The sequence below is a fragment of the Hypanus sabinus genome, chromosome X2 (genome assembly GCF_030144855.1).
Source record: "Hypanus sabinus isolate sHypSab1 chromosome X2, sHypSab1.hap1, whole genome shotgun sequence".
Lineage (NCBI taxonomy): Eukaryota > Metazoa > Chordata > Chondrichthyes > Myliobatiformes > Dasyatidae > Hypanus > Hypanus sabinus.
In genome coordinates this window covers 35,571,279-35,599,179 of record NC_082739.1, presented here as the reverse complement: position 1 = coordinate 35,599,179, position 27,901 = coordinate 35,571,279, and the positions used below count along the sequence as shown (strand labels likewise).

At 46.1% G+C, this 27,901-nt stretch overlaps 1 protein-coding gene across 1 annotated transcript; it reads left to right on the top strand.

Annotated features, from left to right (window-relative positions):
• Window positions 1-19,475: 19,475 nt before the first annotated feature.
• Window positions 19,476-24,338, top strand: LOC132385032 (uncharacterized). The gene is made up of 2 exons (XM_059956737.1): window positions 19,476-20,551; window positions 24,251-24,338. The coding sequence occupies exons 1-2, from the start codon at window positions 19,689-19,691 to the stop codon at window positions 24,336-24,338; spliced, it is 951 nt and encodes a 316-aa protein (XP_059812720.1). The 5' UTR covers window positions 19,476-19,688.
• Window positions 24,339-27,901: the final 3,563 nt, after the last annotated feature.

The window sequence follows — 27,901 nt, the reverse complement described above, 5'->3', positions numbered from 1 at the left end:
TCACCAGTTGCTGCCTTTAGTCTGCCAGACCCTGTCTATCTCCTTTTACTCACTCCCAGGTTGTAACGACACATTTCTGCAGTTATTTCTACCAGCTTGCCGATGTTGTACATTGTTTATACATTCCAAATAACAATTTGGTCTTGGCCTTGGCAGTGTTCAGGGCTTCCTTCATCATGCCAGTAGCTTCCTCTCAGTTTTCACTGCTGTCAGTCATGCAAGTCCCGGGTGGAGACTCAGGAATACCGTCACACACGGATGTAGAAGGGTTCTTCACTGCTGTTTTTACCAGTCTGGGTTGTTAGCCCTGAGTTGAACCCACGAACCTGGAGGACCAGTGGACCACTCTTAGTCTGGCCTTTACCCTTTGACCTGTTTGGCATGGGTGACATTACCAAACGCCAAAGCAGAAGGTCCTGACTCCAGCCAACGTAGTTCTCTGGATCATTGAGGCATGCAAGCCTCCAAACCACAGGGTTGTGGTCCTCTTATTTATGCACTAAAGAAGTATAAAAACCTTTGGTAAACTTGAACCAATTCATAATGCAGAACAAGCCTTTGTTCCATCACACTATTTATTCAGAATGAATAATAATCCAGTAAATGTGGCACACTTTAATGCAACGCACTGTTCAGCCAAAATTATTAATAAATGAATTTTCTTTTCCTTCTGACATCCCGTGCTAGGCTATCGGTTCATATTGTCCATAGAAACAGGCAGTCAACTTCTTAAGTGTAAACTCAAGCTTACCAGGTACACCTCATGACAATGTGCCCTTGCTGCATTCCATTCTATCCATTGAATATGTCCATCCATTCAAATGTTGATTGACGTACAATAGATTATGATTGCCTCTCCTTGGAGGCATTCTTGGCCCTACACAGCAATAGATAGGGTGGAACCAGAGCAATGGCCCCCCACACCCCCTCCCCCTAAAAGCACACTGCACATTGCACCCAAAAAGATTTGTGATAGAATTATGTTATGTAAGGTTTCTATTTATTAAGGAATTGTGCATGCCCAGCATTGGGAATGCGAGTGTTCATTATTCCATTATAATTCACTGCAGGGCTAAAGGAACTCTATGACATTTGCTGAAGATGTTAACTGAGTGCCATTTTCACTTTCAAGAGACAGAAGAGAGACTCTGGTCATGTGCCCTGGCCACATACACTGTACTAGTCCAGATAAGGTCTTCTTGAGCAGTTCCTCAGACTGAGGATGAGTTGTTTTCACTCCAGTTTTGAAAATTTTGAGGTGACTGATGTGAGAATCATTTCACCAGTGGGAAAAGAGGCGTCTGATGGAATGAGTGAGTGGGTAGTTTGTGAGGTAGCGTATCTTTCCATGCGTGGGGCTGGTGAATGTCCTGATTAGTCGTAGGCCATTCCAGAGGTCAGTAGGTATTTCATTATTTTTCAAGGATCTTTTGTGCTCCTCCTTGAAGCTTTCCCTCTGTCCACCTGGTAATCTCATCCGGAGAAAGAAGTAGCTCAGATATGACATGTCGCAGAAGGAGGTGGACCAGAAATTTTTAAGGTATGGCTACAGAGAGCAACAAACAAAATGCTGGCATAATGCATCAGGTCAGGCGGCATCTGTGGAAGGAAATTTAGGGTCCTGAAATGACGATAGTCCATTTCCCCACACAGGTGCTGCCGGATCTGTTGAGTTCCTCCAGCATTTTGGTTGTTACTTCATATTCCAGCAAATACAGTCTCTTGTGTCACCTTAGCTGGGTAGGTACTTGAGAAGCAATGGGGTGAAAAGTTAGAGTGAGGAGTTGAAGTTACAATCAGATCGGCTACAATGAAATGGCTGAGCAGGATCAGAGGATGTGCGGCTCACTCCTGCCCCAAATTCAAATCTTCATTATTATCATTATTATGTTTCAAAATGGCTTAATGAAAACAAAAATCTTCTGGCTACTTCCTGGTACATTGGTTGAAAAAAATGCATAGTTATAAAATGCCTTTGACAAATTCTGCACTGTCCCAGTACCAATGAGATCTGTAGCCACTTGGTCAATTAAGTCCTTACGAGCTCATTGTAGACAAATGATATCCTTCCCATCTCTCTGCCCTGTTCTTGTTGCCTTGTAAGTTGCTTTCCATCTAGACCCTATCCAATTCTAGTCAAGTTATAGTGTTATAGTGTAGGAGGCTTCACAGACCATTTCCTATAGCAAGGCTCCACAGACAGCAAAGTGATAATCATCTGTTTTGGTTCTGTGCCTGAGGGATAGATAATGGCCAGGGCACAAAAGAGAATGCATGTGAACAGGTGAACAAGATTGTTTATGTCTATGGCAGAGGGTAGAGGAGGTATCAGTGTAACACTTCACCTAAAAGCTGACACCCTTAGTAGTATTGCAGTCCCTCTGATATGGCAGTTTAAGAACTGAGAAAAAAAGTCTCCAGGTAGAACTCACACCAGCTTTGTCCCACAGAGTTACTGAGACAGGAGGAAGGAATCCTTGGATATCTGTTGGATTCATGTGACTCAGGGAATCCCACACTGAATGCCGGGCCATCTCAATCCTTCTCACAGTCACTCCATGGTCAGGGAAGATTTCAATAAAGACCTCTGAAGTTTTCATCTTCCCTGTTGTGAAGAATGGGCTTATTTGTTGTTTTAATTGTGAGAGTGGGGGCCTCACAACAGGGCAGTTTTGAACTCTCCTCGATTATCCGAGCCTTCATTAACCTGCTCAGTGTTCCATTTTTCAACCTTGATCTTTCACTTTTGTTGTCTTTCTGCTTCAAGGAAGGCTCTCGCAGTGTAGCCTGAGGAGAAATATTCACTCTGCAAACGAATACCTTCCTGGCTCAAAGACACTCTGAAAGCAGGGCCCGGTGGGAGGCTAGAATGAAGATATCCTGAGCAGTCAAGTACCGATTTAGGATTTCCGGTCCACAGGGAAAAAAATGACTCCCCCCACACCACCCCCACCTCCATTCTTGTTTGATTTCAAGTTGGTTCAATTTTCTGCATCAGTGAAGCCTGAACGATATTGTCAGAGTCCAATTTTCCTGATTAAAACATTATCCACTCTCTCTGGGTTTGTGTCCTTGTGACAGTTACAGTTTATAATCGTCACATGTACCGAGGTACAGTGAAAAACTTACTTTGCATACAGATCAAGTTATTATGCAATGCATTGACACAGGACAAGGTAAACAAGAAAAATGCAGAATGAAGTGTAACGGCTACAGAGAAGTTGGAATGCAGGCAAGCAATAAAATGCAATATTGTAAAGAGGTAGATTATGAAGTGAAGAATGTATCATATTGTACAAAAGGTCCTTTCAAAACTCCGATAACAGTGGAATAGAAACATTTGAGTCCAGTGGTATGTACTTTCAGGCTTTTATATCTTCTGCCCAATGATAGAGGGTAGGACAAAGAATGTCTGGAGTGGGTTGGGTCTTTGAACATCAGGTTACAATTATACCCCAATGGAAAAGCATTGGACCTATATGGGCCAGATCCTGCAGGCTAAGAAGGATAGGTCCAGGTATTATTGCTCCTTCATCCCTTGTCCTGACTCTGGCTTATTATCACTCTGTCTCACTCTCCCTTTTTACAGCCTCTTGGAGATTGTTCACTTGTTATGTTAGAGATGGTCTCTCACTGGTTCTCCAATGTTAACGTGTGAGATAGAAAGTTATTCAACTATGGATGTTGGTCTTTTAATTAGCACCATGTAAGGGAAAGCTATTTGCTTTCAGTATATAAGAACAGTCATTTTTTTGGCTGGCAAAATTGCACTGGAGCCAAAACTTGGTTGTTGTAATTTGCAAGAGTTTTATATTGGAAGTCATACTCCTGGAAAACAAGAATACTGGCAAAAATATATGAGTCTAATTTCCTGATAGGTGCTCAACTTCATTTAAGACAAACTTCAACCACAGGGTACTGTTTTGACTTTGAATTGTGAAAAGGAATTTCTTGGCCAGGGTATCGGCATCGCGACTGGGCCATTAACAATAGGAGTCTGCCACAGAGAATAGCAAATCTTGGAGACTTATCATTGCTGGCAGTGCTCTGTCTAAGCTGTGTGGTCGCATAGCCGCGCAGTCGCCGAAACGCTTCCGCGCACATAGCCTTTGTTGCCACGCAACTGGAATTTTCTTTAATACAATGTTTTATTAAAGTGCCGCACAGTTTTCAGACCGTGCACACATTTCGTGCATGGAACAATGGCTGGTCCATGCAGCTATAAATAAAACTTCGAGGGAACGTTGATTGCTCAGATCCTCCAACTAGCTACAGTGGACATACTGGAAGATAGAATGGTAAAGCAACTGAAACACCTCATTATCTCTTTACCTTGCCACGTCAGGCACTCCACACCCTAGCCAGGGGCATAAATGAAAGCTCATGTCTCTGCAGTGCCTTTCATAATGCCAGAACTCCCCCACTACTTCATGACAACAAAGACATTTTAAACTGTAGAAGTTGTGGTTATGTGGGAGAAGCAGCAGATACATTGTCCACAGCAATTTTCCGGACACAGCAACGTGTTCAGAACTAGTTTGTTCTATTTTATACTGATGTAGGTTGCACAACAAGAATTCCCCAGATCTTCTTCTAAATAATGCATTGGAATCTTTAATGAAACCTGATCCAGCTGATGTACTTACCAAACTCTGCTGCATCTGTCCAAATAGACGTTTCAAGCAAGTGAATACTTGTTGTGAAATTATAGAGAGAAACTTATTGGAAGTGGGTGAAATATTCTCAAAATTGAGCTGATCAGGATGTCTCTGTGGATAGAAAGGAAGATTCAATTAAATCAGCAGTTTATTTTCCATCTCCCAGAGCCGGGATTGATTGGACCAACGTTACTCAACATGACTGCTGGGTTAAATTACCATCCAAGTCATATTAAGGTATCATTCAGAGTCATAAAATATTCAGTGTTATCTCTTGTACCCAGCGCAGGAACATAAATTAGCTTCTATGTTTTCTGGATTACAGCAGTAATTGCTGTCCACTTCAAGCATTTTTCAGTCATTGTAGTGTGCTGAGTTAACAATGAGGTGCTGGAGCAGTGTAATATTTCCTTCCTTATTACTATCACGACCTAACTTATTAGATTGCTTTTCAGTGGAGACTTTGAATTGTTGCCGCACTGACCAATTAGAATGGCAATGGACTCATTGCTCTGTCCCTCATTCATTTGATATGTTACATGAAGGGTGTCTGAGGGTTGTCAGGCATTCAGTTATGACAAACAGATGGCTCTGCTCTTGAAGAAGGCTCAATTATAACCCAGTTGGAAGGTTTATGAGGACTGATAACTCTCATGACTGTGTCAGCAGACAAGACCTAGCTTCTTTACACCATTGACTGCCGGGCAGATGTGAGGTAAAAAAGTTACTAAGTTATAATAAATAGCGCAAAAGAGGAATGTAAAAGATAGATTACAAGTTCAAAGTTCAAAGCAAATTTATTAAACTTTGCAACAGATTGGCGAACCATTGTCCCCAGTCCCCTGAGAGGTTGCCTGGTATGCAGGGCATCTCCCATTGTGAGGCCATCACTCATCTCTCACCTCATCGTCTCTCAGGCCCTGTTCTCACTCCTGTCCCATTGCCAACCCTCCCTGCCTGCCCTCTCAATTGATTGTGGGTTATTGTAAGAAGCCGGTCAGCTGGTGCAAAAGCTTCTCAGGGTTACCAAGTGCACCAACACAGATGCAAGTTGACGGAGAGCAGCTCTCCAGTAGACATAGAGGAACATTGCAATGTTACACTATAACATCAAAAGCCAACATTGACAAACAGAAAAGACATCAGGACATGTAACATTAAAGACAAATGCCATGTCTTTCCTTTTATACTGCATTTAATTTTGCTTTGTTGTGATCACTTCTTGTGACATTAACAATATTCAAATGAATACTCAATGAGAAAAAATGACACCAATTAGTGTGTAGAGATAAGTAACACTGTTCTGCAGACCCCAATGGTGCCACACACGTTGTGTGAACTTATTGGAGCAAAATATTTACCAGTGCTAAACAGTGATGTGATAACTTGCCTCTACAAGTGATCTTCTTGTAGTGGAACATGTTATTGTGAAATAATTTGACTGATATCATCACTGTTATTTTATTCTGGTAATGACAATAGGTGACCTCTAAGGCAGTTAATTTCTCTTTTCTGATACCTGCCATTACAATATTTATCATGACAATTCTGAGGGAGGGGCTCCTAATAGAGGATAAAAATATGAGGGAGATGGACTGTGAGATGAAACTCCTGCTCCATGTTAACTGTTTTCTCTATAAGCCCTGCAGGAGACTGGAAGAAGCAGGAGTAGACAAGGGAACATGAGTCAAAAATGATCATTCATGCGGGAAAGTGTGACAACAATTAATCAGATCCAATATTGCAAGTTGAGGGAAATGTGGAGCTCCAACTTGTGAGGTATCATCAGCCCCATGTGTGGCTTGAAATGGTCAATTCATATACTGGTTAAAAAGACCCACGCCTGAAATGGCACTGGAGATCCAGGCTCATAACTAAATAAATGTGACTTGAAATGTCAGTCCCTCAGTGTACCTCTCTACCTATTACATACTGATCTGATTAATTTGTTGTACTGTACATTGCTCTCAGCTGAAGTAGCTACAATAATGACCTATCATTCATGCTGAGATGCAGTCTAAAGACTTCTGAATTCAACCAATAGGCTGGAGCCGAAGAAAGTATGTTTTGGGCAGTAGCCGCAGTTATTTAAGCAAGATATCACTCATCAGGAGTAAAGAAGGATTTGTGGCAACACAGTCAGGTAATTGGACCAGGAATCTGTTCATTAATGTACTGTTGTCAGTGCGGAGGGAGCTGCAGATCCAGATCTCCCAGTGGATATGCTGGTGTTCATTGTTGGAGTCTGGAGATGGTCACACTTTGCTCTGGGGTCTATGATTTAGAACGCCTCTTCTGAAAGGTGACCCTCTACCAGGGAGTCAGTTTTAGCCTGTGCTGACCAAACCTCCCTCAAATGTGAGGTGGGACTTCTGGTAAGACGGTGGCAGTGGGCTTTCAGGGTCCAACAAATGGTGCAAATCATAAACAGAGAGATTTTGCAGATGCTGGAAATCCAGAGCAACGCACACACAAAAAATGCCGGAGGAGCTCAGCAGATCTTGCAGAATCTATGGAAATGAATAGACAGTTGATGTTTTGGGCCGAGACCTTTCTTCAGGACTGGAAAGGATGGAGAAGACAACAGAACAAAAAGGTGAGGGAAGGGGAAGGAGGAAAATTAGAAGGTGACAGGTGAAGCCAGGTAGGTGGGAAAGATAAAGGGCTGGAAAGGAAGGAATCTGATAGGAGAGGAGAATGGACCATAGGAGAAAGGGAAGGAGGAGGGAATCCAAGGGGAGGTGATAGGCAGGTGAGAAGAGGTAAGGGGTCAGAGTGGGGAATAGAAGAAGGGAGGGGGAGGTAATTTTTTTTTACCGGACAGAGAAATTGATGTTCTTGCCATCAGGTTGGAGGCTATCCAGCTGGAATATAAGTTATTCCTCCTCTACTCTGAGGGTGGCCTCATTGTGGCACTAGAGGAGGCTGCCCTCACCTGCATCTCCTCCATTTCCCAAATGTCCACGCTCAGCCCATCTTCCCACCACCTTAACAGGGATAGAGTTTCCCTTGTCCTCACCCACCTCTCCATGTGACTCCACATCCAGCACATCATTCTCCACAACTTCCACCATCTCCAAAGGGACCACTAAACATATCTTTACTTCCCTCCTCCTGACCCTGCTTTCCATAGGGATTGCTCCCTCTGCGATTCCCTTGTCCATTCGTCCCTCCCCACTAACCTCCCTGCAAGCAGCCAAGGTGCTACACGTGTCCATTCAACTCCTCCCTCACCTCCATTCAGGGCCCCAAACAGCCCTTCCAGGTGAGGCAACCCTTCAGCTGTGAATCTGCTGGGGTCACCTATTGTGCCCAGTGCTCCTGATGTGGCCTCCTCTACATTGGTCAGACCCATCGTAAGTTGGGGACCACTTTGTCAAGCACCTCTGCTCCATCTGCCACAAGCAGAACTTACCGGTGGCCAAACGTTTTAATTCCGATTCCCACTAACCTTCCAACATGTTGGTCCACGGACTCCTCTTGTGCCATAATGAGGCTATCCACAGGGTGGAGGAACAACACCTTATATTCCCTCTGGGTAGCCTTCAACCTGATGGCACGAATATCAATTTATCCTTCCGATAAAAAATAAAATCCCTCCTATTCCCTTCTTCCTCTATTCCCCACTCTGGCCTCTTACTTCTTCTTACCAACCTATCACCTTCCCCTATGTTCCCTCCTCCTTCCTTTTCTCCCATAGTCCACTCTCCTCTCCTCTCCTATCAGATTCCTTCTTTTCCAGCCCTTTACCTTTCCCACCCACCTGGCTTCACCTATCTCCTAGTTATCCACCACATTTTCATTCTGGCACCTTCCCCCTTCTTTTCCAGTCGTGAAGGGTCTTGGCCTGAGTTAGGGTGGATAAATCCTCAGAGCCTGACAAGGTGCTCCTTGGGCAGAGAATTTTAAAACACAAGTGAAGTTCTGTAGGACTGGAGGATAGCTAAAGTTGTTCCATTGTTCTAAGAATAATCTGGAAACTAAAGACGAGTGATCCTGAAGTCATTTATGGGTAAATTATTAGAAGATATTCTAAGAGACAGTATAAGAAGTATTTGGACAGATAGGGCCTGACAGTCGACATGTATTTGTGTGTGGATGTCATGACTAACTAATCTTATAGGGTTGTTGAGGAGGTTACCAAGAAGACTGATATGGGGAAGGTGGTGGACATTGTCTACATGGACTTTAGCAAGGCCAGGGTTGGACTCACACAGTGAATGGTAGGACACTGAGGAGTGCAAAAGAACAAAGGGATCTGGGAACAAAGGGAGCTTTTGGCACATTAGCCTTCATAAGTCAGAATACTGAGTGAGTACAGGAGCTGGGATGTCATGTTGAAGTTGTCCAAGATGTTAGCGAGGCCAAATTTGGAGTACAGTGTGTAGTTCTGGTCATCTATGTACAAAAAGATATCAGTCGGTATGAAAGAGTGCAGAGAAAATGTAGAAGGATGTCGGCAGGACTTGAAGAGCAGAGTTACAGAGGAAGAATCAGAAACAGGTTTATTATCACTGACATATGTCGTGAAACTTGTTTGAACCCGGTCCTGAAGAAGGGTCTCAGCCCAAAATGTTGACTGTTTATTCATTTCCACAGATGCTGCTGCCTGACCTGCTGAATTCCTCCGGCATTTTGGGTGTGTTGCAAATGATGCAAATGTTTGTCTTAAATGTTTCTTTTTGTGATCGCAAAACTCTGTTGGACAATGTTAATACACAATACTGTAATCCAGTTCATTAGTTCATTGGTGAAATGTACAGCAAAGAAGCTGACTGGCCTTGCTTGTTGCATGGAGCAGGCCCTCATTCCTCATTGCCACCTATTACGGCCACCCAGAGGAGGAGGCACCGGAGGCAGTGTGAATGGGAACAGAGGCGTGGCAGGTACACTGGAATCTGTGCTGGGTTGGGGGTTGGCCCCTGTAGTGTTCACACCCTGGGAGATATGGTGGATGGCCTTCCCCTGCAGCTGTGTGAGAAGGGGAACTGCTGCGTGGTTGTTCTTGCAGAAATATGGCTCCAGAATGACATCACAAACAAGAGGAAATCTGCAGATGCTAGAAAACCAAGCAACACACACAAAAAGCTGGAGGAACTCATCAGGGCAAGCAGAATCTATGGAAAAGAGTACAGATGACATTTCAGGCCAAGACCCTTCAGCAGGACTGGAGAAAAAGATGAGGAGTAGTTTTAAAATGTGGGGGAGGGGAGGGAGAAACACAAGGTGATAGGTGAAACTGGAGGAGGGGAGGGTTGAAGTAAAGAGTTGGAAAGTTGATTGGTGAAAGAGATAAAGGGCTGGAGAAGGGGGAATCTAATAGGAGAGGACAGAAGGCATGGAAGAAAGAAAAGGGGGGGGGTGAGGAGCACCAGAGGGAGGCAATGGGTATACAAGGAGAGGCCACAGTCAGGTTGGAGAACAACACCTTATATTCCATCTGGGTAGCCTCTAACCTGATGGCATGAACATCAATTTCTTGAAACTCCGGTGATGTCCTTACCCTCCTTCACCATTCCCCATCCCCTTTTCCCTCTCTTACTTTATCTCCTTGCCTGCCCATCACCTCCCTCTGGTGCCCCTCCCTGCTTTTCTTTCTTCCAAGGGCTTCTGTCCTCTCCTATCAGATTCCCCCTTCTCCAGCCCTGTATCTCTTTCACCAATCAACTTCCCAGCTCTTTACTTCATCCCTCCTCCCCCAGTTTCACCTATCACCTGTGCTTCTCCCTCCCCTCTCCCCACCTTCTAACTCTGACTCCTCATCTTTTTTCTTCCAGTCCTAATGAAGGGACTCGGCCTGAAACGTCGACTGTACTCTTTTCTAACCTGCTGACTTCCTCCAGCATTTTGTGTGTGTTTCCAGGATGACAACCCAAGCACGTCAATCTCCAGGCCATGTCACTCAGGGACCTGTGCTAATATTATTGTTGTGACTGTATGTGCTGTGTGCACTTTGGTTTACACCTGGCCCCAGAGGAATGATGTTTCATTTAGTTGAATGTATGGTTGAATGACAATTAAACTAGAACTTGAACTTGATGTTCATCTTGGCCTGATGATCTTCAATGTCCTTCATTGCTACTCTTCAGGTTCACTCCTCGTGCCCAACAAGCTTTGGATCTGACTGCTGCTCTTCCTCTGGTCTCAACTGATGCCTGTGGCTGGCACACAGCATTCAGCAATGAAGCCTCCTTTCTTGATATCTCCTGCAGGATACATCTGGGCTGATGCAGGCAACAGAACCTCACCTTTGGAAGAAGACTGGCTTCTTTCACTTTGGGCCTGGTGCTTCAGTGGATTGTGTTTCTGTCTTCAGCTGTCGAGATTGAAATCTGAATGGTGTGTGGAGCCAGGCTAGTAGAGAATCCAATTGTCCCCCAGTGTGGAGTTGTGAGATCTTCTGGAAAATCCAGCATTGACCTATATCAAATTCTTCTAATGATGGGCAAGTACATTGAGGGAGTGGAAACGATTTCTGTAGACGAACACAACCAGGTAATTGGTTTATTATGGTCACATTTACTGAGCTCCAATGAAAAAATTTGTTTACAGATCACTTCAAAATGCAAGTACATTATGGTAGCACATGGGAAAAGAAATAACAGATTGCAGCATGAAGTCTAGATAAAAGGTGGAAGGGTCATGATAATGTCATTCAGGGAACTCTTTAAGGGCACAGTTGGTGGCTACCAATATTTGTCTCAGTGTCAGAGATGCCACCTGACCCTCACTGAACTTAAACACGTTATCCTTCCCCCTCAACTGAAGATTCCTGGAGATGTTCCTGATGCTATTGTCAATGGACAATTAGGAGATGCGGCAGAGGTGGTGCCTGGAATGATCCTATTGCCAGGAAGTTGAGGGTCGTTTTGACACTGACCTTGAAGGATAGAATATTCCAGGCATGAGGAGAGAGGACAACCCGGAGGTCACCTGTAGGGTGTCACACTCTCTAGTGAAGTCAGCTTTAGGGACCTGGAGCTGTAAGTATTCCTTGGGTAAGTTCAGGCAGGATACAAAGATTCAGTGGCTCTTTGGACATTCTTGCCTCCTACTCTGAGATCTCTGTCTCTGACTGGCTCACCTCTCATATTCTGAAACCTCTGATATTGGAAGGTTTCTAGCAGTGTCACCATTGGGTCTGTCACTGGAAAAGAAGCTCACAAGCTAATGCTCGAAGCCCTTCATTGTCATTTGTGGCATTCAGCATGTTATGGAAGGAGCCTGAGAAACATGGAAGTCACTTTGAAGCTGTCAAGACAGAACTCCTGAAATCAGGATTTGAAACAAGTGTCAACCAGCTATGATTCTGTTGGATGGTGCAGCAAGATTGAGTGGCATGGTGGCCTCCGCCTGCTTCTATTGTCTTATTCTTGTGTTGAGTGGTGTCACAACAACAACCCTGTACTCAACGTCAACAAGACCAAGGAACCGATTGTCCACTTTAGGAAGGGGATGTTAGGAAAACCCCCTTATTGAGGGGTCAGCAGTTTCAAGTATGTTGAAATCAACATTTTCTGGGCCCAACATATTGATGCAATCATGATGAAGGCACACCAGCAGCTATACTACATGAGGAGTTTGAGGAAATTTGATATGTCGCCAAAGATACGAGTCAATTTCTACATATGTGTCATGAAGAGCATTATATCTGGTTGCATCACAGTCTGGTATGAAGGATCAGAAGGGGCTTCAGAGGGCTGTAGGCTCACAGGCACCAGTCTGCCCCCTATCGAGGACATCTTTCAGTGGTGGTGCCTCAAGAAGGTGGCATCTATCATTAAGGACCTTCACCATCTGGGACATGCCCTCTTCTCATTACTACCATCAGGGTGGAGGCACAGGAGCATGAAGTCCCACAGTCAATATTTTAGGAACAGGTTCTTTCCCTCTGCCATCAGATTTCTGAATGGTCCATGAATCCATGTACATTGCCTTGCTATTCTCTTTTTATTTATATTATAAGTTATAGTAGTTTGATATGTTTGCACTGTATTGCTGCCATAAAACAACGTGTCAATAATAATAAATCTGCTTCCCCGGGTCTGATTCTGATTCTGTCAGTAGAGCATCCCTTTAAACTTAAGGAAGTACAAAAATGAGGCACACCCTTTTTCAGGGGTCCTTCTGGATACCACTGGCTGTCGAATCACCAATTATTGTGTGGAGTTTTGATCTCTGATTGACATCAGTTAAGGGTAGAAATGTTTGACATTACCTTGTGCCTGATGTGTGGACAGTCAGCCTTGGCATTGGTGCAGTTCCATCTGGAAATAGTTTCTATCACAATTTGCTCTGGGTAAAATCGATTTTGGTGCTTAAGTTAACAACTTCCTGTGATCAAATTTCTAAACTGAAGTACTTCTGAAGTGTAGCCACTATTATGACAAACACAACAACTGATTGGCACATAGCAGAAATCACAGTGACAATGACCAGATAATCAGATTTGGGACTGGGACAATGAAAGGAAATGTTTATAGGGCACCAACTGGAGAGGAATGATTGTATAAGTTATATTTAATTTTGAACTTATGCTTTTTATCTGAACATTTTGTCTGTAATGCTCTGTGCGTGTTATGATGAAGTAAGTTATTTTGCACCTGTGCATCCACGTAGAGGAGGTGGTTGCAGGGAAGTGTTGATGAGGTGGCCGAGCCCTTGCTCCCTCTCAATCCCTCAACCATCTCGGGTTATTGCTTGAGCTCTGTCCCAGTCAGTTCAGATTGGCAACATCTCCTTCACAATCATCATCTGCTCAGGTGTACCACAGGGTGGTGTGAATTGAACGCTGCTCTACATGCTTTACACTTTAGACTGTGATGCACCATCAATAACTCTCGGAGACATGAGGCGAGATATAGGCTTGTATTCGCTGGAAGAGAGCAGTCAGCAGCAAGAGATCCCCACACGACATCCTGGAGACTGAGGGGGGAGCCGTGCCTCCAATCGCCTTTATACAGGGGTCTGTGGGAGGAGCCATAGGAGCAGTCAGCAGGGGGGGCATGTCCAGACAGGTAATTGTAGTTACCACAGACTGTGAGGCTAAATTCAGCTCCAATGTCATATTTAAGTTTGCTGGCAACACCACTGTTGTAGGCCAAATCAAAGCTGGTGATAAATCAGCATATAGGAGGGATATTGAAAATCTGGTGGAATAACGTCATAAAATCAAACTTTCGCTCAATATCAGAAGGGGTCCCTGAACAAATCCCTGATGCACACCACTGGTCACTGACCTCCATGCAGAATATGACCCGTCTACAACCACTCTTTGCCTTCTGTGGGCAAGCCAGTTCTGGATCCACAAAGCAATGTCCCCTTGGATCCCATGCCTCCTTACTTTCTCAATAAGCCTTGCATGGGGTACCTTGTCAAATTCCTCCTGTTATTGATAATCAGCTCTTTAGTTCTGCTGACGTTGAGTGAAAGTTTGGTTTTATGGCGTTATTCCACCAGATTTTCAATATCCCTCCGATATGTTGTCTCATTTTTAAACTGCATTGTATTTCTGGTTTATAAATGACAATAAACTGAATCTGAATCTGAACTTACCAACTACTGAAGTAAGACTCACTGGTCTATAATTTCCTGGGCTATCTCTACTCCCTTTCTTGAATAAGTGAACAACATCTGCAACCCTCCAATCCTCTGGACCCTCTCCCGACCCATTGGTGATGCAAAGATCATCACCAGAGGCTCAACAATCTCCTCCTTTGCCTCCCTCAGTAGCCTGGGGTACATCTCATCTGGTCCCAGAGACTTACCCAACATGATGTTTTCTAAAAGCTACAAAACATTCTCTTTCTTAATATCTATATGCTCAAGCTTTTCAATCTGCTGTAAATTATCTCTACAATTGCCAAGATCCTTTTCTGGAGTGTATACTGAAGCCAAGAATTCATTAAGTTCCTCTGCTATCTCCTCCGGTTCCATACACATTTTTCCATGGTCACACTTGATTGGTCCTATTCTCTCATGACTTATTCTCTTGCTCTTCACATGCTTGTAAAATACCTTGGGGTTTTCTTTATTCCTGCTCACCAAGGCCTTCTCATGGCCCCTTCTGGCTGTCCTAATTTAATTCTTAAGATCCTTCCTGCTCGCCTTATAATCTTCTAGATCTCCATCATTACCTAGTTTTTTGAACCTTTCCCAAGCTTTTCTTTTCTTCTTGACTAGATTTTCAACAGCCTTTGTACACCACAGTTCCTGTACCCTACCATCCTTTCCCTGTCTCATTGGAATGTACCTATGCAGAACACCACGCAAATATCCCCTGAACATTTCGGCCATACATTTCCCTGAGAACATCTGTTCCCAGTTTATGCTTCCAAGCTCCTGCATGATAGCTTCATATTTCCCCTTACTCTAATTAAACACATTCCTAACTTGTCCGTTCCTATCCCTCTCCATTGTTATGGTAAAGGAGATAGAGTTGTGATTGCTGTCTCCAAAATGCTCTCCCACTGAGAGATCTAACACCTGACCAGGTCAATTTCCCAATACCAAATCAAGTACAGCCTCTCCTCTTGTAGGCTTATCTACATACTGTGTCAAGAAACCTTCCTGAACACACCTAACAAACTCCACCCCATCTGAACCCTTTGTTCTAGGGAGATGCCAGTCCATATTTGGGAAATTAAAATCTCCCACTACAACAACCCTGTTATTATTACACCTTTTCAGAATCTGTCTCCCTGTCTGCTCCTCGATGTCCCTGTTACTTTCAGTTACTTCACTCACCTCAACACTGAACTGATCCTCCAATCTATAGACTCACTTTCAAGAAATCTGCAGCTCATGTTCTCAGAGTTATCTATTTATTAATTATTACTATTTTTTGTATTTGCACCATTTGTCTCCTTTTGCTATTGATTGCTTGTAAATCTTTATGTATGTGTTGCCTTTTCTTTGATTTTATTGTATTTCCTTGTTCTATTGTGAATGCCCACAAGAAAATGGATCTCAGGGTCGTACATGGTGACATATATGTACTTTGATAATAAAGTTAATTTGAACTTCATAATAGTATCCCAGGAAGCAAAAGGTATCCTCCAGCAAGCATCCTTAGAGAACAGCGGTGTGGTTTTTGAAACAGTTTTGAACACTAATGTTTATTAATTAAAAAGACTACAAATTTGGAGATTGACCAGTCAATCATTGAACATGTACTCTTTCACTTTCCAGTTGGCCATGGCGAGAGTATTTATTTTTCAGTATTTTCTGTCCTTATTTCACATTGCAGGGAAAGGCCCAATCCTGGTCCAATCCACCAGGAATGATTCTGCCCTCCTCATTGTTTCACATTCCCAGTTCCCTACACTGCGCTCAAAACCGCAGGAATCTGAACTGATTGGGCCACGGAGACTGTTTAATTTCTGTTGTCTCCCCCTTTCAAGAGCTGGTGAACGACAGCTGGCCTCACTGTAACAGGAGGCACTCGCCTGTCTCGGAGACAGCGTGAATGCTGAGAGACACCATAACAAAAGGAAGGTTAGGGCCTGCTGAGCTGGGCCAGGCAGCTTGTCCGAGGCTCTGCCTTTCCCACTGTGTGCAGATCTGCTTGTACATCATCCTGTTTAACTCTTAACCGGGTGTTCAGTACACATCCCGCAACACTTCACACTCTAGTTTTCCCTGTTCCGGCTGTACAGACACATGGGCACATCAACCTCAGAGACTAACTCACTCTCCTGGGTCCTCTTCCAACCTTTACCCTTCTTGATGCACAACGGGAAAAGAGTCCCTGCATTATTCTAACCTCCATGTTCTTCATTACAGACCCTTTTAGCTACTTAAAATGTTGACTTCAAAAGTTAACTCTGCCATCCTCTCTCTGAATGTACTGCCTAACTTGCTAAATTCAGTACAAATGTTCAACATCTGCAGCACTTGGTTGAGCTGCAGTGGTGCGGGGCCTGGTTCGGTGGGGAGACGCTGTTGAATTCACCAGGTATGCTTGATCAGAATTGCGGGTCACAGAATCCAGCACGTTAGTCCACCGCACCAATGAATCACGTCTCTGGGTTTCCGTTCTCTAAAACTAATTGCCAGAAGAACCACATAGAGGAACAGGGAAACAGGAAGTGAACAATTAAACTCCTACAGCTTCCTTCCTGGAGGAGAAAGTTACGAGTGGATGCACACTTGCCTCAGTCATTCAGTACATGGAAGAGAAATCATTTTTTGGCAGAGCTTACACTTCCAAATTCCAAAAGGATATTTAGTATTTGAGAAAGTTAACCAGCGATGTTTCATTTCAGTGATGTGATTTCTTCTGTGGATATTCTTATGGAGAACGGGGTTGGCTTTTAATTTGGAACTGTTTCTCACTAACGTTTTTCTCACTCAATAGCATAAAGAGGGTGAAACAGTGGCACATATTTCAAAGTTTTCCTTTCAATATTTGTATTAATTTTCACATAGAAGAATACAGAGTACATGAGGGTATTTATTATGAATAAAAAAATAGAATAGTACCAAATACATTATATTTAAATCACACTTGCAATCGCAGTACCCTATATTCATAATCAAACATGTACATTAATTAGAAACTAATTTGAATTATAATAATTCAAGAATTCCAAAGTTCAAAGTCAATTTATTATCAAAGTACATACATGTCACCATGTACAACCCAGAGATTCATTTTCTTGTGGGCATACTCAATAAATCCATAATAGAATAATAACCACAATAGAATCAATGAGAGACCACTCCGACTTGGGCATACAACCAGTGTGCAAAAGACAACAAACTATACAAGTACAAAAAGAAAGAAATAATAATAATAAATAAATATAGAGAACATGAGATGAAGAATTCTTGAAAGTGAGTCCATAGGTTGGGGGAAGATTTCAATGATGGGGCAAGTGAATTTGAGTGAAGTTATCCTCTTTGGTTCAAGAGCCTGATGGTTGACGCTCCTGAACCTGGTGGTGTGAGTCCTGAAGCTCTTGTACATTCTTCCTGATGGCAGCAGCAAGAAGAGAGCATGACCTGGGTGGTGGGGGTCCCTGATGATAGTTGCTACAGCTCTCTGTGTAGATGTGCTTACAGGTGGGGAGGACTTTTCCCTTGAAGGATTGGATCATATCCACTACTCTTTGTTGGATTTTCTGTTCAAGAGCATTGGTGTTTCCATACCAGGCTGTGTTGCAACCAGTCAATATACTCTCCACCACACATCTACAGAAGTTTTTCCAAGTTTTAGGCACCGTGCCGAATCTACACAAACTCCTAAGGAAGTAGAGATGCTGCTGTGCTTTCTTTGTAATTGCACTTCCATGCCGGGCCCAGGACAGGTCCGCCAAAATGATAACACTGAGGAATTTAAAGTTGCTGACCCTCTCCACCTTTGATCCACTAATGAGGATGGACCTCTGCTTTCCTCCTCCTGAAGATGAATATAAATTGCAGATGGGGACCCTCTTACATTTTCGCCCAGGTCAATCATATCATAGAATCGTGGAAATGGAACAGCACAGTGATTGACACTGGCTATTATGTCCATGTTAGTTTGTACAGTTTCCTTCACTCATTCCCTGTGGCCTTGTTAATTACTTGCCTCAATATCATTGTGAAGTCAAAACATTACAATTTGATTCTGGTAAGATGGCAGTGCCCTTAGTTGCAGCGGCCTCACCTGGTCCAACTATTTGTCTAACAAGTTTTTCTTCTGATTGCAAGTCCCTTCTGATGCAAAATACTGTAAGTCTGCTTCATTAACCGTGATCAATTTCAGAGGAGTTGCACATCCTTTGTTATTGCTCAGAGCAGGCTCTGAAAGCCCTCACCCCACAGCGTCGCCTGGTAGAGCCGCCCGGGGAGAAGGCGCTGGAGGTGTCGTGAGACCAAACAGAATTGTGCAAGTGTGCAGGAATCCATGCGAGTTAAAAGGTAAACTCCTACAGGCTGGGTCTCTCATCAATACTGCCCTCCAGTGTTTGCTCCCTGGAAAACAAACTGGATCGTCTTCACCTGCGACTGGCCCAGTGCGAGATGAGGAACTGCTGAGTGCTTGTTCTTACAGGAACATGGCGCCAGGAAAACGGCGGCACCGCGGCGCAGCTTGCTATTACAGCTCAGGCCTCGGCATTCAGAGTTCAGTTCTGACGTCGTTGCTACGTCCTCCTGTGGAATGCATGGGTTTTCTCCGGGTCCTCCAGTTTCCTCCCACAAAGATGTGCTGGTGAGTAGGTTAAATTGTTAGGGTTAAATAGGGGGTTGCTGGCCGGTGTGGCTGAATGGGCCAGGAGGGCCTGTTCTGGATTGTATCTCTGAATAAACATCCCATGCTCCATCAATCTTCAGGTCATGCCCTGTAGGACTAGTGCTAATACTATTTTGTGATTGCGTTGTGCTGTGCATCTTGCACCTTGGCCACAGAAGAACACGGTTTCATTTAGCTGTGTACATGTGTATGGTTGAATGACAATTAACTTGAACTTGAACTTTAACCTTGAGGTTGCTGCCATAGGGACAAGTGCCTGAATGCACAGGCGCAATGAAAAACTTGCTGGCAGCAGCATCACAGGCGCATAACATGAGAGACAAAACTTCGCTAGACAAACATAAATTCTACAAGAAAGAGCACAATTAGAACAAAAAAAAGTCCATTGTAGAGCAAAGTGATTAACTTATTCATAGTGTCGTGATACAGAGATAGTGACCAGGGTTATGCTGGTTGGCTCAAGAAGTGAATGGTTGATGGGAAGTGTCTGTTTTGGGACTTCGGGCTCTCGTACCTCCTGCTTGATCAGCTGTGAGGAGATGGCACAGCCTAGTGTGGTGAACTATGTGCCTGTCGGGACACGCCCCTGCTGACTGCTCCTGTGGCTCCTCCCACAGGCCCCTGTATAAAGGAGACCTGCGGCCTGACGCTCGGCCTCAGTCTCCAGGACCTTGTATGATAGACACTCACTCCTGGTTCCTTCTTCCAGTCAATAAAAGCCGATATCTCGCCTACGTCTCAGTGTGAGTTATTGATGGTGCATCAATTTTATTGACTGGAAGTTTTAAAACATGGAACCCGTTTTGCGTCCGGACCGGTTGGATTTGGACCCTCAAGACCCTGACGCAGCTCTCGCTTTTGAACACTGGCTTGCATGCTTCCAATCGTACTTGGCGGAGCTTCGTGCGACTGAACCCGCCGTTATGCACAGAATCCTACTCTCGAGGGTCACCCCCAAAGTTTACTCCTTTATCCGGGACCTGCCGACCTACGAAGGGGCACTGGACGCCCTCAAACGACAGTACCTGCGGCCGGTGAACACCGTCTACGCAAGACATCGCTTAGCTACCCGGCAACAGCGGCCTGGCGAATCGTGCGCTGAGTTTCTCCGAGCACTACAGACACTCGTCCGAGCTTGTGACTGCAAGACGCTCACGGCTGAACAGCATGCGGAGCTGCTGGTGCGAGACGCCTTTGTGACGGGACTGAGGTCAGTGTACATGCGCCAGCGGCTGCTGGAGAACTCGGATCTTACCTTAAGCTCGGCGATAGAGAAGGCCAACGCTCTAGAAGCTGCGCGGCATAACGCCGACGCTGTCCAGTCGCGCGATTCCCCGCCGGTTTCGTGGACGCCTCAGACCCCGCCACCGCCGGCTCCCGGGAGCGAATTCGCCAACGCCGCTGCCAGTCGCGATTCCACGAGCTCCCCGACCCAGACCACGGCTGTGGCCCGTAAGAAACTCGTGCTTTGTTATTTCTGTGGCCAAAAGAAACATCCTCGACAACGCTGTCCAGCGCGAGAAGCGACCTGCTCCAGCTGCGGAAAGCGGGGCCACTTCGCCAAGGTCTGTAAGTCTCAACCTCGAGCGGAGTGCAGCGCTGCGGGTGAAACGTGGGGGCCGCCATCTTGCATGCCGGGATATGGGCGGCCATCTTTGTCGACGTCAGCACGCCCCGCCCCCGATCCTCGGATGCTGACCGGGTACCCCGGATGTGAGCGGCCATCTTTGTCGGCGTCAGCATGCCCCGCCCCCGACCCTCCGATGCTGACCGGGTACCCCGACGGCGATCCAACTCTGGCCACTGTAACTCTCGATCAAAGCGCCCCACACCAGCTTGCAAGGTCCATGATGGACATCCAGGTGGAGGGGCATTGGACTGGATGCCTGTTTGACACGGGCAGCACTGGGAGTTTTATTCACCCGGACACAGTGCAACGCTGCGGACTTGCAACGCGGCCGGTCAGTCGGAGGTTCCATTTGGCCTCTGGGTCGCAGTCCGCAGACATCCGGGCGGGTTGTGTAGCGACTTTGGTGGTGCAAGGCACAGTATATCGGGACTTTGAACTGCTGGTCATGCCTAATCTGTGTGCACCTGTGCTATTGGGGCTGGACTTCCAGAGCCATCTCGAAAGTGTGACTATGGTATACGACGGGCCCCTCCCACCACTCACTGTCAAGAATCCTCAGTTTTGTGGGACTTCTTCACATACCCCGCTACTGACCACACACACACACGGACACACACATCCCATCCAGAACCAGGCCAACAGCTGCGCTACCGACACTTGCAGCCTCTCCACTCTCAAGATCCCTTCCCCACCGCTGTTCGCCAACCTGACCCCCGACTGTAAACCTGTGGCAACCAAAAGCAGGAGGTACAGCGCGGGGGACCGGGCCTTCATTCGGTCGGAGGTGCAGCGGCTGCTCAGGGAGGGGATCATTGAGCCGAGCACAAGCCCTTGGAGGGCCCAGGTGGTTGTTGTTCGGACTGGGCAGAAAAATAGGATGGTGGTGGACTATAGTCAAACCATCAATAGGTTTACGCAGCTTGACGCATACCCCCTACCCCGCATCGCGGATATGGTCAACCAGATTGCTCAGTATAAGGTGTACTCGACAATAGATCTGAAATCCGCTTATCACCAGCTCCCCATCTGCCCAGAGGACCGCCCCTACACCGCCTTCGAGGCGGGCGGCCGGCTCTATCACTTCCTGCGCGTCCCTTTCGGTGTCACGAATGGTGTCTCTGTCTTCCAGAGGGAAATGGACCGGATGGTGGACCAGTACCAACTGCAGGCCACATTTCCCTATCTGGATAACATCACCATCTGTGGTCATGACAGGCCAGATCACGACGCCAACCTCCAACGGTTTCTCCAAGTGGCCGCAGCTCTGAACCTTACTTATAACAGGGACAAGTGTGTTTTTGGTACCACCCGCCTTGCTATACTTGGGTATGTCGTGGAAAACGGGGTTATTGGGCCTGATCCCGAATGTATGCGCCCCCTGTTAGAGCTCCCTCTTCCCACCACTCTCAAGGCCCTCAGACGGTGCCTGGGGTTTTTTTCCTATTATGCCCAATGGGTCCCCCATTACGCAGACAAGGCTCGCCCCCTGGTCAAGTCTACCTTGTTTCCCCTCTCTGCTGAGGCCTGCGCGGCCTTCAACTGCATTAAAGCGGACATTGCCAAAGCTACGATGCATGCAGTGGACGAGACCGCTCCCTTCCAAGTGGAGTGTGATGCCTCCGATTTCGCTCTGGCTGCTACCCTTAATCAGGAAGGCAGACCAGTAGCATTCTTTTCTCGCACCCTCCAAGGCTCTGAAATTCGGCACTCCGCGGTGGAGAAAGAAGCCCAGGCCATAGTGGAGGCTGTTAGGCACTGGAGGCACTATCTTGCTGGCAAAAGATTCACTGTGCTGACCGACCAGCGCTCGGTTGCGTTCCTGTTCAGCAACCAACAGCGGGGCAAGATCAAAAATGATAAGATTTTGCGGTGGAGGATAGAACTCTCCACCTACACCTATGATATCCTGTACCGGCCTGGCAGACTCAATGAGCCCCCTGATGCCCTATCCCGGGGAACATGTGCTAGCACACAGCTCGACCAGCTGTACGCCCTTCATGCACAACTTTGCCATCCGGGGGTCACCCGATTTTACCATTTTGTGAAAGCTCGGAACCTGCCGTACTCCCTGGAGGACATCAGGACGATGACCAGGGACTGCCAAATTTGTGCCGAGTGCAAACCGCACTTCTACTGTCCTGACACGGCACAACTTGTCAAGGCCACCCGCCCTTTTGAACGCCTGAGTGTTGACTTTAAGGGCCCCCTTCCCTCCACTGACCGCAATGTCTATTTTCTCAGTGTTATTGACGAGTTCTCACGGTTCCCCTTTGCCATCCCCTGCCCCGACACCACTGCCACGTCCGTCATAAAAGCCCTGCGCCAGCTCTTCACTCTGTTCGGGTATCCCTGCTATATCCACAGTGATAGAGGGTCCTCCTTTATGAGTGAGGAGCTGCGCCAGTACTTGCTAGCTAGGGGCATTGCTACCAGTCGGACCACGAGTTATAATCCCCGGGGTAATGGCCAGGTAGAGCGGGAGAATGCCACAGTGTGGAAGGCCACACTTTTAGCCCTTAAGTCCAAAGGGTTGCCGGTCTCTCGATGGCAGGAGGTCCTCCCTGAGGCACTGCACTCTATCCGCTCTCTGTTATGTACGTCCACCAATGCCACCCCTCACGAACGCCTATTCTCTTTTCCCAGGAAGTCTGTCACTGGGACCACCCTACCAGTTTGGCTGACGTCCCCGGGGCCAGTGCTGCTCCGGAAACATGTGAGGAGCAATAAATACTCCCCGCTGGTGGAGAGGGTTCACCTTCTCCATGCGAACCCCCAGTATGCTTACGTGGTCTTACCTGATGGGCGGGAGGACACGGTCTCCATCCGCGACCTGGCACCCGCAGGTGCAGCAGACCACTACCCTGAAGGCTCTCCGGTAACTGTGAACCCTGCACCAGAGGTGACACCGTACGCACCAGGCCCTACACAGACTCCTCACGACACTTGTATACCGGGCGTTTCGTACGCGTTTATACCAGGCGCCTCGCACATGCATGAGGGATCACCGGCGCCTAGTGGGCAAGAACACGCGCAACCCCCGTCCCCTGTGCAATCGCCAATGTTGCTGGCACCTATGCGGTCACAGCCGGTGCTACGTAGATCGCAGCGACAGATTCGACCGCCTGATCGGCTTGACTTGTAAGAACCTTCGCTACATGAGGACTTTTTCAAACGAAGGGGGGGTGAATGTGGTGAACTATGTGCCTGTCGGGACACGCCCCTGCTGACTGCTCCTGTGGCTCCTCCCACAGGCCCCTGTATAAAGGAGACCTGCGGCCTGACGCTCGGCCTCAGTCTCCAGGACCTTGTATGATAGACACTCACTCCTGGTTCCTTCTTCCAGTCAATAAAAGCCGATATCTCGCCTACGTCTCAGTGTGAGTTATTGATGGTGCATCACCTAGTTCATAACAATCTTTGATAATGGATGTTGCCATCTTGAGCTGTGGCCACTGCTGCAACACTGGTTCAGGAGGAGTGTCTGCCAGTGCACGAGGGAGAACGTTCACTGCTGTTCCAGGGAATGCTCTGTGGATCTTTGACACCCTGAGAGAGCAGAGGGGGATTCAGTTAATCACTCCAACTGAAAGAAGACAGATGTGGCCCTCTGGCACACCCTCAGTACTACAGTGTTTTACACCCTCAGTTCTGCACCAGGCTGCAAGCTAGAGTTTTTGTTCAGATCTCTTTGAGGGTTAAATTTAAATCCTTCTGATTCCTCAGCTTTGCCAATACAACCCTGACACCTCCAAATGCAGGAATTAGCCGGATACTCTCCCCTGCCTGTGGGCGGGAAGGTGTGGAGAAATGATCACGTGAGGATACCTGGGGAATGGGTTCCAATAACCACAGAATCTCCTTGAGTCTGTGGTGTGTTTGGATACACTTATATAAATAAGTTATGTGGTCAGAGCACATCGTGACATCATCACATGATATATAAACATTAGAAGTGCAAGCACCATGTCACTGTTAGGTTTGAATAAGGCAGAAAAAAAATCTTGTTTCAAACTCCCGTGTCCAGTGAATGTTGTTGCAAGTAGAACTTACCAGAGCTGCGATGTATCCAAGGTCCATCTAAGGATTTATTACAATGACACATTCTCAGCAGTGAACCTGGAATGGCAATGAGCTTTGTCAAAACCTCTTTGACACAGTAAAACGCATCAGTATCAACTTACAAAATAAATGCCTTTTATTTTCCTTCTTCTGCTCTCAGACTTTGATTTCTCAGAGAAGGACGTCAGGCAGTTCCTTGCTAATCGGTGGAACAGAGTGGTGTGGGGAGCTGGGGTCTGGGCCCAGTTGGTATTTGTTAAAGCACAACAGAGCAATTACCATATCAGCTCCTGGGCATGGAACTCGCCCAACATCAAAAGATCTGTCAGCGCTGAAGAGGGGCCTTATGGCATGCACATTAAATATCTTCAGTCACATATTTTCTGAAACTTTGCTCTTCTCTCCACGTTCAGTCAGAGGCATGAAGCCAGATATGATGTTGTAATTTGGACGAGCAGTGGGTTTGTGTGGGTGTTTACTGGTGTGAAGGGAGGTGGCAGAGGGGAAGAAGATAGAGGCGGATGGACAGATCTGGAGAGATTAAAAGAGAGGAGGGAGAGAGAGAAACCAAGAAAGCAAGAGAGACAGCCAGACAGGCAGAAGCAGAGAGACAGAGACAGAGACAGGGAGAGAGAGTCAGAGAGAGTGATGGTGAATAAGAGAATGTAGAGAGTGATAGACACTGAAATGCAGGAGAGACTTCAGGAGTGAAAGAGGGAGCAGAGATCAACAAAGAAAGGGAAAAAAAGAGCTAGAAGGAGGACAGAGAGGGAAAGCACAAAAGCTAGAAACTTTGGAGCCAGAACAAGAGGGAACTAGTGCAGGAAAAACAGTGAGAGAGAGTACGAGAAAAAGTATAATATAGGGGAAGAAAGATAATACAGAGACCATGATGGTGTGTGTGTGTGTGTGAGAGAGAGAGAGAGAGAGAGAGAGAGAGAGAGAGCAGGGCAGGACATCATTGCCAGAGTCCAGCCTCAGAGGAGGGTGGATGGTGCCAAGGTTCCAGTTTCAGATGGTGCTGGTGAAGCCCATTTAACATTGGCAAACAAAACAAAGAAGACTACTAACAACAACACACACACACAAAATGCTGGTAGAACACAGCAGACTAGGCAGCATCTGCAGGGAGAAGTGCTGTCGACGTTTCGGGCTGAGACCCTTCGTCAGGACTCAAAGAAGACTACTAATTACTTTATTAATAACGATCCCCACTAACAATGGAGAGGCGAGCAGAGGCAAGGCAGAGTTGAGGTGAGCAGAGGTGAGGCAGAGGGTCAAGATAAGTGGGCCTGAGACAGAGTCGAGGCTTTTCCGAGAGCAAGGAAAGACCAGAATGTCTGATCAATTTAAATGCTGGACTGAATGGGAAAGGTCAGTTATGGGCCAACTCAGAGCGCTGGGATCCAGGCCTGAGAGTAAGGAACGACGTGATGTTTGGATGATTTAAGCAGCAGGCCAGATTGAAAAGGTCAAGGTGTTGGGACTGGAGGTGAGGAAGGGACCGCTTCTGCCTGGTTCTGCTGGCTGCTCCACAACACTTACTCGGCTCTGTGCTGAACTGAGGCCGTGGCCTGCTCCGGCTGCAGTGATGCCTGGCTTCGCGTAAAATTTCAGTTCTGAATGCTATTTGTTTACTTTTATTGTTCATAGTATTTGCTTATTTTTCTGCACATGAAGTGTTTTGTGGTTTTCTCTTTTTAATGGGTTCTTTGTTTCGTGGCTGCCTGTAAGGAGATGAATCTCAAGGTTGTACAATGTATACGTACTTTGATAATAAATGCACTTTGAAGGTTACTGAGTCAAGCCTTCACACGCTCCATCAATTGTTTAGAGGTGGATGGACAAATGAGTGACAGTTGTTCACAGGGCCCAGTGACTCTAACTGAGGACAGTCGACACACAGTACCTGCCTGACTACTCTGCAGGAATGTGAGAGGGGGCTATTGAAAAGAGCTGGCATGAGAGAAGATGGATCAGAAATGGAGGAATGGGCCATGAGGTAGCAATGAAAGGCAGAAGAGGAGATGGACACAAAATGAGAAAGATACTGTTTAGAGAGAAGTTGGGAGGGTTAATGTGAGAGAAGGTGCCTGAGGGTGAGATAATAAGGTAATAATCAGTTAAAGGCTTAGAAAGGAAAGGGGAATAGCTGGAACAATGTGAGAGAGAAAAAGAGGGAAAATTAGGAATAGGAGATAGTGTGGGTGATTCAAAAAGTCTGAAAAGAGAGAGAGGGAGATTAAAAATATAGTGAAAGAGAGGAGAGATTAGATTCATGACAAAAAGAGAGCAAAAGAGGGGAAGTGCTCGGGAGAGGTACAGACTAACTGGCAGAAATGAAGATACTGGAAGTTATCAACAGAAAGAAACAAGAGAACAAGAGTGCTGCAAGACAGAGGAAGATCGTTGAAAACAATAAGACAAATAATGGAAAACCATGTGAGAGCAGAGGATGAGGGGAGGGGGGATAGTCAGAGACAAAGGGAGAGAAGTGGTAGAGTTAAAGAATGAGAGAGAGAGAAGAAAGTGATGGCAACAGCAGGTGAGATGAGAGTATGAAAGTTGAGGAATCAGAAGAAACCGATGAAAGATATGAGTGCATGAAGAAGAGGGGGAGTGGAGGGAGGAAAGGTCTGCTCACATGGTGCTCATTAAACCGATTACTGTGAAGTTTCCATCACTGTCTGTAAATGGCTGCCAAGTATGTTCGATGCTGAAATTTCCACTGGCAAACTCTTCCCCTGGAGACAAGAATGTGGAGAGGTTGTCACAGCTCTCAGCATGCTGATGTTCTCTGCAGACTGAGATTTCAGTTTAATAGAACCCTTATAACCAGTTACAGACCAAGTTGCCTGTGCAACGAGCAAGAGTGAGGCCCCACAGTCTGTCTCAGGAAGCCTGGCAAGAGTCTCACACTTCACTCTGTTGAAGGATAGGCCCAAGTAATCACTGACATAATTAGCTAGGCTTAATAGGCCACCCTACTGCAGATTTTGGAGCTGATAGAGATTTGAATTTCTTAAAAAGGAATTTTCTTTTCTTCAGGCATGCTTTTCACCATGTCCCGCACAGCAGGCTGGTCCAAAAAAAGGGAGAGTCACAAAATGGATCTAAGTTGGTCTCAGCAGCACGAAGCAGTTAGCAATAGTTGATGGGTGATTTTGTGAATGGAAGGCTTTTACTTGTGGGGCTCCCTGGGCCATTACACAGTATTTTGAAACATGAATGACTTAAATTTAAGTGCAAGGAGAATGATGAAAAAGCACATTACTGTACTAAAGTCTTCAGCACATACATATCACTAGGGAGCCC